The sequence below is a fragment of the Lepidochelys olivacea genome, assembly GCF_965140295.1.
Source record: "Lepidochelys olivacea isolate rLepOli2 genome assembly, chromosome: 1".
In the NCBI taxonomy this organism is placed as follows: domain Eukaryota; kingdom Metazoa; phylum Chordata; order Testudines; family Cheloniidae; genus Lepidochelys; species Lepidochelys olivacea.
In genome coordinates this window covers 78,707,374-78,724,381 of record NC_140411.1, presented here as the reverse complement: position 1 = coordinate 78,724,381, position 17,008 = coordinate 78,707,374, and the positions used below count along the sequence as shown (strand labels likewise).

At 40.0% G+C, this 17,008-nt stretch overlaps 1 protein-coding gene across 9 annotated transcripts in view; it reads left to right on the top strand.

Annotated features, from left to right (window-relative positions):
• The window catches only part of DACH1 (dachshund family transcription factor 1), a 462,414-nt gene that overhangs the window by 408,386 nt on the left and 37,020 nt on the right, over nucleotides 1-17,008 (top strand). For 8 of the 9 annotated variants that reach the window (XM_084613154.1, XM_084613162.1, XM_084613161.1 and 5 more), the window contains 3 exons: nucleotides 3,073-3,220; nucleotides 6,913-7,056; nucleotides 7,512-7,580. In XM_084613154.1, the coding sequence (XP_084469280.1) occupies nucleotides 3,073-3,220; nucleotides 6,913-7,056; nucleotides 7,512-7,580 (361 nt within the window). Of the gene's footprint in view, nucleotides 1-3,072; nucleotides 3,221-6,912; nucleotides 7,057-7,511; nucleotides 7,581-12,933; nucleotides 13,001-17,008 lie in introns of all 9 variants that reach the window. The other variant, XM_084613156.1, reaches the window with a different exon arrangement.

Here is a 17,008-nt window from a genome sequence, read left to right as displayed (position 1 = left end):
GTAATGTATTGCGATTAGATACATTAGCAGCCAGCGTGGGGGGGGGGGGGAGTCGGGGAGAGGTGTGATGCAGAAATTCAGTGTAAATGTAATATGCTCTTAGCAGCTTCATATTTTGCACAGGTTCTTAATATAAAATTACACAATCAGCGTGACAATTTAGCGTTATTCTCCTTGTTTATTCATAATGATTGTTTCATATTTAAAGAACACCAAAATATTGTGTTTTGTCAGCCAAGGACAATGATAGTGTAATAGTAATTTATTTTAAACTGCTACGGATAATACAACCAATCAACACATTAAGTGGTGCCAACATTGGCATCTTGCTAAATAATCTCTAGGCTTTGCACTGACAGTACATCTTTCAAAGATAAGTCAACAAGAGCAATCAGAGCAGAAAATTAGAATTTGGTTTCTTAGAATTAAAATACAGCTAAACTAAAGTTTTAATTGGGGTGATCTAAAAGGGCACTTGATGTAATGATCTCTTTCATTTGATACTAATTGTTTGTTCCTGATGAAGAAGAAACATGTACATGAATGTTGCTGAATTGAGTAAAGATGGCAGTTGCCTTTGCTGCTAGATTTTATTGTTAAACAAGATGAATTGTCACAGTGAGGGAGAGAGTTGTCTGCACCTTAGAAATTCTTTGTCTATTTATTTTGCATCAAGGGGAGACCTTTTCATAGAATCATAGAATCATAGAATATCAGGGTTGGAAGGGACCTCAGGAGGTCATCTAGTTCAACCCCCTGCTCAAAAGCAGGACCAATCCCCAATTAAATCATCCCAGCCAGGGCTTTGTCAAGCCTGAACTTAAAAACTTCTAAGGAAGGAGATTCCACCACCTCCCTAGGCAACGCATTCCAGTGTTTCACCACCCTCCTAGTGAAAAAGTTTTTCCTAATATCCAACCTAAACCTCCCCCACTGCAACTTGAGACCATTACTCCTTGCCCTGTCCTCTTCTACCACTGAGAATAGTCTAGAACCATCCTCTCTGGAACCACCTCTCAGGTAGTTGAAAGCAGCTATCAAATCTCCCCTCATTCTTCTCTCCCGCAGACTAAACAATCCCAGTTCCCTCAGCCTCTCCTCATAAGTCATGTGTTCCAGACCCCTAATCATTTTTGTTGCCCTTCGCTGGACTCTCTCCAATTTATCCACATCCTTCTTGTAGTGTGGGGCCCAAAACTGAACACAGTACTCCAGATGACACCAGTGTCGAATAGAGGGGGACGATCACGTCCCTCGATCTGCTCGCTATGCCCCTACTTATACATCCCAAAATGCCATTGGCCTTCTTGGCAACAAGGGCACACTGCTGACTCATATTGAGCTTCTCGTCCACTGTCACCCCTAGGTCGTTTTCCGCAGAACTGCTGCCTAGCCATTCGGTCCCTAGTCTGTAGCTGTGCATTGGGTTCTTCCATCCTAAGTGCAGGACTCTGCACTTATCCTTATTGAACCTCATCAGATAAGGAACTTTTGTATAAGTTCACCTGATTTGGACTTATGAGTGATGTGAGTGATTTGCATGTTCTAGGCGGAGATAAACGGGAGGAATTAGGAATATTCTAGATTTCAACTGTTTGCTGAAGTAAGAGGAGAACGTGGATCCAAAAAAACCCCAAACCTCTTGTTTATTGCCTCATTTGAATTTTTCATTGGTCTAGAAGTGTCCTTCATGTGAAAACTGGTTGTCTGAAGGAAAAATGATTACTTGTTTTAAAAAATTGGGAAAAAATTCCAGATATATGTTAAAAAATTAAAAATTAGACTCTAGAAAGGGTTTATTATTACTATTAGTAATACTTTATTTGTTTGTTTGTTTGTTTTATTTTAAACTGTACTTAATTTTGAACATTCCTATGTAGTTTTATATTTAGTCCAATAGAGTTTTGTTTGGTAGCTTCCAAATTTAACAGTACAATCATAATTATCTTGTAGATTATTTTTGAATGGTTTTAACTTCTTTTCAAGTGGACTGTTACAACTTTTAAACATATTTTTATGCAATTTTATCTTTAGGTTGATAGGAATTTTCAAAATGTGGCCTGCATTTGTGCCTAAACAAATGTGTGTGCACAAATAACATAACATACATTCCCATAAAGTGCATCAGGTTCCCTACTATGAGAACTTTACAATTGGAGGACCTCCCATTAAGTGCTGAGCTTTCTCAACACTTGCAGATTTCAGTGGGAGTTGAGTGCAATAATACCATGAGGGATTAGGCCCTGAATTAGACAAGACATGAGACAACAGTTTAGGTAAGAGTGGGTATGAGGAGCATTGAGAAGAAAATGGGATGGACTGTTAAAATGTGTTTAAAAGAGGGATTTGAAGGAGGTCTTGATAGACTCTGACAATGGAAAAGCTAGCGGACCAAGCTTGCAGTTTGTCCTTTGCCTGGCCAGGGAGTTGGCTCTTTGGGACAGGTACTGTCTCTCACTATGTGTCTATAGAATGCTTAGTACAATCAGGACCTGATCTCAACTGGGCTATTTTAATACATATAATTATTATTAATAATAACAGTAATGAGCAGGGTGTATGGGTGATGTGCTGCTTCATTACATCCCTACTAGAGCTCCCATCAGGTCAGCTTATATGGAGGTTATTGCAGAAATTAAAGAAGCCACTTTCTGGAAGAAAAGCCAAAGGGAACATTGAGTCAACTTCCCCTTTGGGAATGGTGCCCCTCACTGCTGTGGGCTGACGCAGTTACATTTTAATCTTCAGGAAGAATAAATCTAGCTCTATAACCTTTATCAAGAGTTGTACACACAAAGGATGTGTTGAGTGCCTTTGAAAATTTGGCCCCATGTGTTTTTACATATAGCTTGTCTGCCTGTTTGAATGTGTTTCAGTAAAAAAGGTGCTGATGATAATAGGAAGGCTTATTAAGCTGTTATGTGCACCCATATAACCGTGACCTGGCAGCAGGATTATTTTTTTATTTAAAATCTCTCATATCTAATCAAGAAAATACAAAAGAAGTTCATTTATTATGTCTGCTGTTTTACATTCCCAAACTTTGCAATGTTCAACTTCATCTTTGAACAGGGCCTATTAAAGGTTGCGATAGACAATGCCAGAGCTCAAGAGAAACAGGTCCAGATGGAAAAGACGGAGCTGAAGATGGAGTTGTTCAGGGAACGAGAACTGAGGGAAACTCTGGAAAAACAGCTGGCTGTGGAACAGAAGAACAGAGGTATTTTAGAAATGTTCTGAGTTTTTTTTTATAAGCAGACATAACCTCTTTATAATTTATTTATCCAAGTTTAATTCTAATATATTAGAACCTAGTTTTGAGCAAAACCCTTCTTTTACCTCATTTTATAGAGGAAGCTATGTGACTTCCCTAATTTTGCACAGCGGGCTTTGTACTCAGGACCCTCCCAGTTTTCAACTCTTTGCTTGAATCCCTTTTGTTTCTACATATAATTAAGGTTTTATTGCAATATAGACAGAATCCTAGACTTTAAAGCAAGAAGGACCATCATGATAATCTATTCTGACCTTCTGCACATTGCAGGCCACAGTACCTCATCCAGCGCCTCCTGTCGTAGGCCCATAACCTCTGGCTGAGTTACTGAGGTCCTCAAATCTTGATTTAAAGACTTCAAGTTACAGATAATCTACTCTTTACTATCGTTCAAACCAAGAAGTGTCTCATGCCCCAGGCTACAGAGGAAGGCAAAAAATCTCCAGGGTCTCTGCCATCCTGACCTGGAGGAAAATTCCTTGCTGATGTCAAATATGGCGATCAGTTAGACTTCAAGCATGTAGGCAAAACCCATCCACCAGATTCCTGAGAAAGAATTTTCAGTAGCAACAGAGTCTTCCCTCATCTTCAGCAATTGGAGATAGTTGCTAATAGCAGTCATGGATTAGCCGTATGCCATTGTAGGCAGTCTCATTTTCTCATCTCTTCCATAAACTTATCACGTTCAGTCTTGAAGTTAGTTAGGTTTTTTATCCCATTGCTCCCTTTGGAAGGCTGTTCCAGAACTTTGCTGCTCTGATGGTTGGGAAACCTTTGTCTAATTTCAAGTCTAAACTTATTGATGGTCAGTTTACATCCATTTGTTCTTGTGTCAACATTGACCCTTAACTTAGATAACTCTTCCCCTGTATTTATCTTTCTGATGTGTTTATAGAGAGCAATCATGTCTCCCCCTCAGTTTTCATTTAATCAGGCTAAGTAAGGCAAGCTCCTTAAGTCTCCTTTTTTAAGGCAGGTTCTCCATTCCTCTGATCATCCTAGTACCCCTTCTCTGCATCTGTTCCAATTTGAATTCATCTTTCTTAAACATGGGAGACCAAAAATGCACACAGTGTTTTTGATGAGGTCTAACCAGTGACTTGCATAATGGTAAGAATACTTCCCTGTCTCTACTGGAAACATCTTGCCTGATGCATCCTATGTTTGCATTAGCTTTGTTCATGGCTGTATCATACTGGCGGAACCTAGTCATCCTATTATGGACCAATACCCCCAGCTCTTTCTCCTCCTCTGTCACTTACAGCTGATAAAATAAGAAATCTCTTTGAAGCAGCTTGAACGGAGGACACTTGGATTCAAAATCAGTATTTTTATACCTTGAGCTAAATTGAATCCCATGTTAGTCTTTAAGGACTCCTTGTTGTTTTTGTGAATCCCATTAGTATCACTGTAATCTTATTTCATGCCTCTTTCCACTAGAGGGTGCAACTATTACACCATGAATTTCCCTTTTAAACAGAGGAGAATAAATAATTGTAGGCAATAACTATTAATAATAATCATGAGTGTGCATAGAATCTTCACTGTGACTATTGACTGGCATATTAATTCAATTAATACAATTACAGGACTAATACTAAATAGGTCTCTTTTTTTAGTGGATCTCAAATATTTTTTATAAACACTAGCCAGTGCTATGCCTCATGACACCTCTGTGAGGTAGATAGTATACCTGTTTTACAGATAGGCAAACTCAGGCACAGCAGAGGGGTTAAGTGATTTCTCCAAAGTTAGACACTGAGGAAAACTACATGATAGGCCCTGATTTTGTGCCAGGTAATGAAAAAAATGACTTGTATTGTCAGCACTGTGCACTGCATACTCTTCTACTTTGTACCACTCTAATGACATTATTTCACCTGGTATAAGAAGCTGGACCTAAGGATGAGGAGATATGATTGCTCTCTAGAAATACATCAGGGAGTAAACAACACTGAGAGTGAAACCTACTCAAGCTGAAGAATGGTGTTGGTACAAGAGCCAATGGGTATAAGCTGGTCATGAAAAAAATCAGGCTGGAATTTACAAGGCGGTTTCTCACCATCAGAGGGGTGAGGTGCTAGAACAGCCTCCAACAGGAGTTGTGGAGGTAAACAACATACCTGGTTTTAAGACAGAACAGAACAGTTTTATAAGTGCTCTTGTATGATGGGGTTGGTTTTGACAGTAGGGTCTCACTTCCTGTTTATATCTTATGTTTCTAATACTCATGCTTTGGGGCTTCAGTCACCTGGAGGGGGCAGGAAGGGATTTTTACCTCAGGGTGTATTCTGGGGGATATTTTTGGTCTCTTTCCTTTGAAGCATCAGAGATGACTACAGCTGAAGATGAGATTTTGGACATGGACAGCCAGAGTATTGATCATTCTCCCTCTCAGTGCTTGGTTGGCTGTTTCTTGCTCACATGCTCTGGGTCTAACTGATCACCTCATGTGGGGTCAGGAAGGAATTTTTTTGATCTTCAGTGTTAGGCAACCTCCTCTAATGTCTACCTATTGTTGATTGGGTTAATGTGACAGAAACCTATGTTTACTTTATCCCCACTGATCTAAATATTGTAGGTGTCTCTGGGAACATCAGTTAACTGAGCTGCTGCTGTATATAATGCAGTGACGCTATTTTCTTTGTCTTGTTTACTGTACCCTATCCTTCCAATCTGTATGTTATCCAGTTAGTCACTCCTCTGGGTGTAGTGTTTGATCAGGTAGTAAAACCAGGATAATATCACTTTTATGAGTAACTACACAATAAGACTTTGCTAATTCTGTCTCTGTCTGCTATGGTCACATCTACACTGTGTCAGCCATGATGTTTGAAAGGCACTTGCAAACTATTTATAATGAAAATATTAAAACCATTAAACTACGCAAGATGTATTTAGCTCAGATTTTCAATATCATAAGATGATAAATCTATTCTCATGTATTAGTGGTATATACTAAAAATGGTACTGTGTAGTTGATGCTGCACAAGATATAGAGTGTTGCAGAACTGTTCTCAACTTCTTCAGAGGTTTGTTGTAGCTTGGACTGGTAAACAGAACTCATTGCACCTTACTCTGCTGCAACTGGGACCTCAGTTCCAGTATCAGGCTCCCTGAGTTCTGTGGCACACTGGTTTTAAACTCTGGGAATGTGAGCTGGTTAGAAACATTGAGAAAATGAGGATTTTTATTGAATTCTATGTAAAAGTGTTGATTGTGTGGTACTTTTAAGGTCTAATTCTGTAAGCCCATCACATGCAGAGCTCCAGCTGAAGGTGTGGAGGGCTCCTAGGATTGGGATCTTAATGTTTAATTTCATAGTACCCTTTATTTTGTTTCTGTTTTTTCATACGTTTCAAACAGTTACCTAATTTCCACTTCACTACAGGATCTTGAAGTCAGTTAGATTTTTTATCCCATTGCTGACATGCAACAAAGATCAGGGTGCTTCAGTGCAGAATTTAGGTTCAGTGTGTTACACACCCTCTTTCTTGGGGTGGGGAGGGCATCAGTGGTAAGGGAGGAGACAGATGATAGTGACCCAGCTATATTATTTTTAGGAACCCATAATAAGTAGTAACTGTGTAGCCAAAATCTCAGAACCAAATGTGAATGCACTGATTTTTCTCCCCCAGCAATAATTCAGAAAAGGTTAAAGAAAGAAAAGAAGGCAAAGAGGAAATTGCAGGAAGCGCTTGAATTTGAGACTAAGCGGCGGGAACAAGCAGAACAGACATTGAAACAGGCAACTTCAACAGACAGTCTCAGGGCCCTAAATGGTAAGAAGTCAGCTTTTTGCTTCTCTGTAATTAACCCTCAATTCAAGTTGTGAAATCAGTTGTTATGTTGGTCACAATTATTTTTGTGATGCAACAGGGAAAAATTACCTTTTGCTTTCCTCCATTTCATTGCTTCTCTAGTTGTTGTGATGCTTTTTTTGTACAGTGTGTGTGAGCAAATATTACTTCACTGGAGAGAATGCCCAAACTAGAACAATTTTACATTATTAGCTTGAGAAGTCAATTCTTTGCTTTTCTCACTGCTTAAAAATCTATTCCTCATTAATCTTCCCAGTCTAGAAAAAAAATTTCCTGGCCTCCAGGCATTGTTCAACATTAAAAAAAAAGGGACAAAGGTTGATTGTATTGTAATTCAGCATTGGAGTAACAGGTTGTAAAAAAGGCTACAGGAGTTAAATAAAATATGTGTCAGTCTTACCTTTCTGTGCTTCTAGACTCTCTGACCCCAGAGATAGAAGCTGACCGCAGCGGGGGCAGAACAGATGCTGAAAGGACAATACAAGGTAGGCATTTGCAAAAGGCTATAAATCTAGATCTTACTATATGAGTTTTTCCTCCACTTTAGCCTGTTATTCAAGCATGTAGCCTACCATCTGGACCACATCAAAACAAGTTCAAACAAGGTCAAGTTCATCTTGCTTGTTTATAAGAGAGAATTCATTCTGTGCTGATAGATTTTCTTTAAATTAACAGGTCAATTCTGTTTATATAAAGCAAGTGAAGAGGAATAATTAATTTGAAACTATGCTGGATTGAATCTTAGCCACACTGAATTCATTTTTTGTGAATGTGCATAGTCACATCTAGGATAATAATGTTTCTTAAGGTATATTTGAAACACTCTGAGCCTTTTAACCATACCAGTGAAAACCTGGATTAACCTATGGGTAATATTCAAGGTGTGATGAGAACTTCATAGCTAATATTCAGTGGCAGTTACTGCAAAGTGTGTTTCAATAAGCTACTCCAAACATTAACAATAAATAAAACTGTGTATTCCCCTCTTGGATTTTTCATTTGCCAAATGTTCCATATCCCATTATTTGCATTTTAATAAAACAAATCTGCTGAGTAAATTTATACTTGGAATACTAAAGGGAGCCATATTACTTCCTCTGTGAAGCTAAATACATATATATATATATATATATATTGCAAACAGCAAGATATTAGTAAAGAACAAATTCTGAAGGTAGCATTTATGTTATAATGTCATCCTATAGTCAGTAAGCTAACTCTACCAACATGAATACTAAACAACAGAAGTAGCATTTGTTTTCAATTTGTTTAAATGAAGGTGTATTTTTCAAAGGCAAGCCTAAAATGATTAGCTGCAGTAGTCTCTCTCTAAATTGCCTTTATTTTGCCTTTTAAAGTCAATCATCATAACTATATCATTTGACATCTTTTTGTCTGTATTTTAATCACTTTTTCTAACTCCTAAAGGGTTGTGGCAAACTTTCCACAAAGAAGGCATTGGCATTATGTTCAAAAGGCAAGAAAGCTTAAATTAATAAAACAAGTTCAAACAAATTTAAAACAGACAGGAAGTCCTTACAGAAATGTATATGCATATTACACACAAAAAACTGTTAAAAGTTGTGGTTGCAAAGTCAAGCACTCAAAAGTTAGGAAATGCCACAGTTAAAGTTGCATGTGGAAGTAAAATTGGGCCCTGTTGTGTGTATGCATTATGATACAGTCTTTAACATGATCAAAATCTGTATTTTCCATTGAACCCTTGCCTCATTCACTGTACAGGATGGAGAGTGCTTATTCAGAGAGCAGGTATTCAATATTTTATGTTATCCTCATTTTGCAACATGTGACCCCATATCTTACTTACTGCACACTATTCAAAACCTGTTGTGGAGGCAGTATTGTTTATTTCCTCATGGGGCTTCTCTGTCATGCTCATCAATATAGTATCTGAGTGCTTCACAGATTTACCTTCACAACTCCCCCGTGAGGTGAAGGGGTTATATTATCCCCATTATAGAGATGGCGAGCTGAGGAACATAAAGTTTTAGGCTCTGTCTATACTATACTAGCTTATGTCAGAATAACTTGTGTCACTCAAGGGAGTGAATAAATCACCCCTCAGAGTGACATAAGTTACTGACGTACGCGCTGGTGTGCATAGTGCTGTGTCCTTGGGAGAGCTTCTCTTGCCAACATAGCTTCTGCCGCTCACAGAGATGGAGGTAGTTAAGCGGATGGGACAGCTCTCTCCTGTCAGCTTAGAGAGTCTATATTAGAGAGCCTACAGCAGCACAGCTGCACCCCTGTAAACTCTAGTGTAGCTGTAGCCTAAGCGTACACTAGTTTTGGGTTCCCCATTTGATACAATGGTGTGTGATTTTTTAGAGCACTCCAGTTTTTCTTAGCACTTTATCTATTCAAAGCTCAGCTTCCATTAACTTGAGGTGTAGTTGGGGCGCTCAGCCCAGAGATATCAAGTTGGGCATACATAAAATGAAGAACATATAATTAATGGCCACCTGTGAATAGTTTAGTTTAAGAGCCTTGTCAACATTATATAGGAACTCTATGGCAGATGCAGGGATAGAAACCTGTTCTCCAGGGTGGCATTCATTTTTTTTAAAATTTTTTTAATTCATCCTTTTTCTTTCAACAATTCCCTGTCATTTTCTAACTTCTGCAGTAAACAAGGCTGATGTCCTACAAATAGCAGCCTCCTTTAGTACAGAACATTGACTCTTCCCCGGAACATTGTCTAACCTGTGCACTGAATGAAGGAGTCCCATGATAAAACTAGTATGTGATCATGTAATAAAAGACTGTATTATAATGCATACACTTAATTCTGGCATTTCCTAACTTTTAAGTACTTGACTTTGCACCCTTGACATTCATTTAAATAGTGGAGGGAGAAGGTAGGTTTGTGTGTAATTTCCTAGGCTTTTAAAAAAGCAAATTGAAACAACAGAAGTTCCATCATGTGGCATCTCATTAGCACTCACATGGTTCATCAGCGGGGTTGGAACCTTCAGATCCACCGCTACTTGAGCTAACTGCTTGTAGTAGTAGATTGTCATCCTGTATGTGGACCTACAACAAGAGAAGAATGAACAATACACTTTGCCAATAGGTTTCACAGATATTTACTGATCACAGAGGAATGTTCAGAGTCAGGAATTTTCAATTCAATCAGGGGTGGATTGATTTAAATCAAAGTGATTTAAATCACCAGTTTTAATCAAAATGTAAATTAACATGCAGGAAACTTTGATTTAGATAATAGATTTTAGTAATTTTTGCACTTTATGTTTTATTCATAAAGAAAGGTTGGTTTACAACCATTAAAACATGTTGATTTGCTCTAAATATAGTGTTCTGGAATCTATGAACCTATGAACTTTGCACTACATTTGGTGCTTCTTTTAGTTAACCAGAAGGATACTCTATATCTGTACACTTTCATTTAAGCAATTATATAGCTTAACATACAATTATTCAGATTCTTAATATTCACATTTTTAATTATTTTAAAAAATGGCAAATGATGTATTTCTTATTTACTAGATGATGATGATGATTTTCTGCAATTTGTGTCAAGTTCTATTTGGATGGAAATTCAAAATCAATTAAAATGCACTAAAACAGCATTTAACATTTATTTATTAAATAAAACTAGCTTAAATGTGCTGGAACCACAAGGAAAAAAGTGTTGTAAAAAGTTTATCAGAACATATTTGGAATTTAAAACTACCTGATTTCTTAAACAAAGAAAGATCTGTAGTTAGTGAACGGAATTAATTATTTCTAGTCACCAAGTCCTTCAAGATTTTAGAACCTAGTTTTTACTAGTAGATTGGATGACGAAAACAAGCTTTCCTGCTTTTTCAAATTCCACTTGGTCTTAACTTTGAACTAGTTGTAGTTGAACTGAACTAGTAGAATAAACTGAAGTGAAAAAAAAATCTCTCTTTACATGCAGAAGAGGGTCTGCTATCAAAAGCTGGCTTAGCATTTCAACAAACTCTGGTTCCAGGTACTTAGCCAATAACTACCATTAGTTCAGCGATCTGACATTCTTTAGAACATGGCAGCAAATATGTAGTACTTAATATTATTTTTGTATTTAATTTAAATTATTTTAAGATTATGATAAGTTTAGGTCTTAACATAGATTGTCATATTTCAAATTTAATTTTGAATGCATCTGATTTAATTTTTAATAATCAATTATTATTTTTTAAAAAAATCATTGGTTTGTGTCCCACTGGATTCAATTCCAGGTTCTGGAGGGGAATTTTCTATCATGATCACACAGACTTCTGCCGTGTTCCCATTGGCTGCAGAGCCTGGGGAGGGCACCCAAGCCATGGCCCTACCTGGCCCACCACAGCCCAGCTTGGAGCAGGTGCTCTGGTAGCGACAGGGACAGGAAGAGGGCAGGGGTGGGGCATTGCATTGGGAGGGGCCCAGCTGCACTCTGTGGCAAGAGACAATGGGCTGAACAGGGGGATGGGTTAGCCCTATGGGACAGGAACCATTGCGGTATGAGTGCAGGCCCCCTGGGGTGTCCCACCCCCTGGGGGCAGGACCCAACCCTGACCACCACCCATCTGACCCCCCGCCCATGCTTTAAATGACACTCTGCAGCCCTTTCTTGTTTCCCTCAAGCTTGACCCCTTTTCCCCGTGTCTCCTCTAGCTCATTTTGCCAGTCCTGTCTCTCCCTGCCCCAGCTCCTCATCGTAGTCTTCCTTCTCCCTTCATATCCAGTCTCCTTCACCAGCCAATCCCAATCTCTTCCCTCCCACACAAGAGCTCCTTTTCCCAGTCTCCATGCCCACCCATTCCCAGTTCTCCTGCCCTGGATCCTCTCCTGATCTCAGTCTCAGCATCCCTGCCTCCATCTGGCTCTTCGTCTCATGTCAGGGTATCTCCTCCCTGCATTGTCTCCCAGTCTCCCTCCAGTGACATTCTGACCCCATTTTCCACCCCATCCCACCTCTAAGTTCCAGCCTCCCTTGGTCAGCCATTCCCAGTGTCCACCCATCTTAATGTTTCCCAGTACCAATCTTCCCCAGGGGCTTGTTGTCCCAATTTATTTCCTCTGCTGCCTCTTGTCTCCCACCCCTGTCCCAGTCCAGCTCTTGGTAGTATGGACGGTACAACTGTCTATTTATCAACAGTCATTAATCTTTTAAATTTTCAATATTGAATATGCTGAAAACAGGAGTATTCTATGAGGAAGCAAGAATAAAGCTAATACAAATTTTGAAGTATCTAGTGCAATTTTAGAAAAAGTTTAGGCCAAGAACTTAGGCAAAAAATAAAAATAAGTTAAAATATAAATAAAATAATTGCTGCGTATTCTAAAAATAAGTTGACAGTTAATTGCATCCTAATAAAAGGATATTGTCATTTTAAGAATCACATTTAAACCTGATTTTTTTTAACCTGTCATTGTTGAGATTACCTTAACTGGGAGAGATCAGTTCATTTGTCCGCAATCTTTTTCACTGGTGACCTTTAGTCAGTTTCACACTCTTGTTTATGTGGGTTATTTTACATAACAACAGGGGAAAGAAAAAACATTTTAAAAAACAGTATGAATGTAAAAGCACAAAAATTGGAATAAGAAATTAAAAGCAGGTATAGTACTTAACACTCCTTTTAATTAGCTTTTTAGTTTTTGTCTAGATTTCAATAAGGACTGAAATCCATGGGCCTCAAACACACACATATATTTCCTAATGACACACAGTCATATTAAACATTTTTGAAAACCTGGTGTCAACACTGGTTTTATGTGTTTTCTTTCTTATTTTTTATTTTTAACAAATAATAAAGCAGGTTATCCTCTTCTCCATACATATTGTAGGTTCACTAGATGCCTATGCCTAGCTCCCAACCAGGTCTCCCAAGACCCCCTCATCCCACACAAAAAGGTACCATACAGAAAAATGTTTAACTTTTATATAATGTTTTGTTACCAGGCCTTTTGTTAAACAATAGAACAATGAAATTTACTGACTCCCTTATTTTTTGTTCTTCCTCAGAAATCTCTCTCTTCACTAGAGTTTCTTTCCCTCTCTGCTTGCCTCTTTCCCCTCTAAAGCATCTGTTACCCCTATAAATCTCTCCTTTCCCAACTTTCTTTCCCCCACCCTTTTCCTCCATTCCCATCCAGCTCACACATAGCTTGTCCCAGTTCTCTTTCCTCACCTTTTCCAATATACATTATCTAAAACCTGTTCACTATACATTATCTAACCGGTTCCCTGTTAACTCTCACCCCCTTCTGTTCACTTCATGTCCCTTTTTGTCTCACATGGTCTGGTTTCCTATTCCCCAGCCAGATCCCATTATTTGTCCTCTCTCCCAAACCTTTCCTGCTTTTTTTAAGCTTTCCTCACTTGCCACCTGCCCTTGAGGCTCCTTTCTCTCTCTTGCCTTCTCCATATCGTTCCCATTTTCTACTGCCTCCATCAGTTCACCATTTATTCCCAGTTCATCCTTTCCATTTGCAGATGCTATACTCCATACAGATCCTATGCCTTCTCAAGCACTTCTCTGCCAATAGTCCATCCTCTTTACCCTGGTGTCCCATAGTCTCAGGCCCATGATTTCCCTGGTGTCTCCAGATACCCCATTCCATTTCCTGAGTCCCTCCTTTGCCCTCTGCTCATCCCCAGGGCTTCCCTGCCTCAATTATTTTTTCAGTCTAGCCTCTCCTCCATTAATCCAGCTTCTGATGCTGGCATGCTCCAATCCCTCTTCTGGCTGCCAGTCTTTTCATTGCTCCATCTCCTGGTTCTGCAGCAAACTGACCTTCTGCCCCCCAGCAGACCAATTCTCTACCTTCCAGTGGATCTTCTGCCTCTCATCAAGCATACCTATCATCTTCCTCCCCTCATCCCCTAAAGCAAATCAATTCTGTGTTTCCCCAATCCTTCCGAGCAAACCAATCGCCTCTATCTGCCTTCATCCAGGCTCTCTAACATATCTGGAGGCTGATTTTCAGACCATGGGTGAAGGGATGCTAGAAATGGTCCTAACTACTCTCTGACCCTGTGTAAGAAGGGGAGCTATCTTGTGCACTGGCTCACTAGAGCATCTATCCTACTCCCCGTGAAACCACAGTGGGGTTCTCATTGCCTGTCCGGGAAACTACCTGAGTCTTCGTCCCACAGGTAGCCAGTGGGGGGAGGGGGGGCAATACCGAGCAGTTGCAGCAGAGCAGAGAAAGCATCTCCAGCTCAGCACATTCCATAGTCACACAAGGAAGTAGTGCTCTCAGGGCTATGGGGCAGGCAGTCAGGAAGAAGTTGGGAAGGCAGTACCTCCTACCATCTCCCTGTCGTGATGAGCTTAATGCTGAGCAAAACCTTTGCTAGGAGCAGATTGATAATTTTAAGTAACACACATTAGGGACTGCACTGTGGTTTTAAGCCATAGCTGGCAATAGGGGTGGCATGAGGTTGATGGGCCCAGCAGGAAATATTGGAGCAATGTACATGGTTGATCTACTCTTAGGTAGGCGCAATACTGTTCAGAGCACCGAGAGGGTATGGCTCCTGTTGCACCCTTTGTTCAGATGTGTCACGTGTTTCTCAGTCAGTTCTGGGCCCACTGCGGTTTTGAGTAATGCCACCAGTATGAGAGGGTCATAGGACCATGTCCATTTGTGGAGGCACAAGGTGGAAGGCTCCTGTGAGTGCCCATGCAGTGCAAAGCCCGTGCAGTGCAGTGCCCATGCAGTGTTTCCATACACATCATCTGACAGAACTAATTTATTGGTGATTTAGCTATGCATATCCCAGGTACTTAACACATGCACTTTGCTGTTTAAATATTGGGCAGATTTTGGGGGCACAGGCTCTGCTAGCAGCTGCCACTAACATTACTGGGAATCATTTAGATAAATTCTTAGTCTCTTGACTGAAAACCTAACGTGAATTGTTTTCTGAAATCATCTGAAACTCTTTTAATCTATTATTAAACAATGAAAATGAGTGTAATAATCTCAGTAAATGAGCATTTATGTTTGATTCTTTTGCAATACACTTGTCTAATGTTTGAAAAGTACACTTCTGAGATACCTGTGTACTTAAAAAATACTGTGTTGTTATACATACCACATTCACATGATTGTATATCTGATGTAAAAATTTTGAGCAGGCGCGTTTCTCAGTGCTTTACTGCATTTATTATAACAAACATAAACCATGTTCAAAGAATATTTTTAAGGTTGCAAAGTCAAGAACTCAAAGTTAGGAAATGCCAGAATTAAGGATGTCTGTGCCACCTTAATTCAGTCCCCTTGTGCAAAGCATTTTTGATATAGCCTTTAATTGGCTGATCATGTACTATTATTTCCACAGAAACTTGGCCTCATGCAATGCACAGGATGGAGAGTTCTCACTTAATGAGCAGCTATTCAGTATTTTGTTTTATACTCATCATTCAGTGTATGGCTCTGTGCCTTATTTATTAACAGAAAAAATAATACCTACTTCTTATATAGCAATTTGTATCAGAAGGTCTCAAAGTATTTTACAAAGGAGGTAAGTATTATTATCCCTGGTTGTTTGTTTTGTTTTGCTTGTTTTGTTGTTTTTGTTTCCAGGACTTAACCTTAATTCTGGCATTTCCCAACCTTTGAGCATTTGAATTTGCAACCTTAATAGTCTTTTAACATAATTCTATGTATATAAATTCCTAGGTGTTTTTAAAAGGAAGACTGAAAAAACAGAAGTGTCATCATGTGGCATGATGCGGACACTCGCGTGGCTCATCAGCAGAGCTGGAACCTTTAGATCCACAACTCAGACCCATGTCACTTCAACTAATAGAGTAATGGATAGGAATAATAGATTGTCATCTTCCATGTGGACCATCAGTAGAGGGGGCAAGAGGCACATTTTGCCAGAGGGTTTCACAGATAATTTGCTGACAGCACAGGAATGGTGAGACTCTGGAAACGTGGATTCCATTCCAGCTCTAGGGGAGAGTGTGTACTAATGGTCAGCGACTCCTGTCCACTCAAGGTTGAACACTTTTGCCACATCCCTTCAAACAATCCCAGTCCCAGTCCTGTCTCTTCCCCACCACTGGCTACTTGTCCCAGTTCCATTCTCCTTGCCTACCCACTCCGTGGTCTCCACTTCTCAGGCTTCTCCTCCCACCTCAGTCTCAACTGGATTCTCCCTCCACTCACCCCCACCCCCAACCCCCATGGCCCAGGTCTTTGATTGTCTCAGTGTTTTTGCCCAGCCACTATCAGTTCTCACCACACACCTCAGCTCCTTGTCAGATCTGTCTCCCCTCTCCCTGAAACCCATTCCCTCTACTCATTCCTTGTCCCATTTTCCTTGATTAGTCAGTTCCAATCTCCTGCCTCTCCCCAGCTCCTTGTTCCATCACAGTGGTCACCCCTTATTTCCCCTCAAGAGCTCCCAGTCACCTTGTCCAAATGGTCCCAGCCTCTTTTCTCCTCCCAGCTCTCAGTATCAGTCTCCTTATGCAGCTAGTCCTAGTCTCTGTTTCCAAATCCCAGTCCCAGTTTCTCTCCTGCCCTCCTATTCTAGTCTCACCAGACTTCTTGACTCAATGTACTCCTTTCCCTTCCCCCTTCTCCAGCTTTTGTCTCCTCTGCTTTCGAATCAGAGAGCTTCTTGCTCCAGGCTGCCTGGGTGATAGCAGGAAGTTCATTGAGAGCACAGGAGAGATTGGTTCCCTACTCTCAGTTCCAGTGCCTGTCCCCAACTCAGCCTGATTCAGCTGGGAATAGTCATTACAGGGAAAGTCTGTCTTTGCCCGTGTAGCCATAGGCTGAGGCATGCATAATCACTCTGTAGGGAGGATTCATATGCAGTGTGGTCCCATGTAGGAACTGTGAAGAGATGCTCATTTGCTCTGTAGGGATGACCCTTGTAAAATTTGGTCAACGCTAG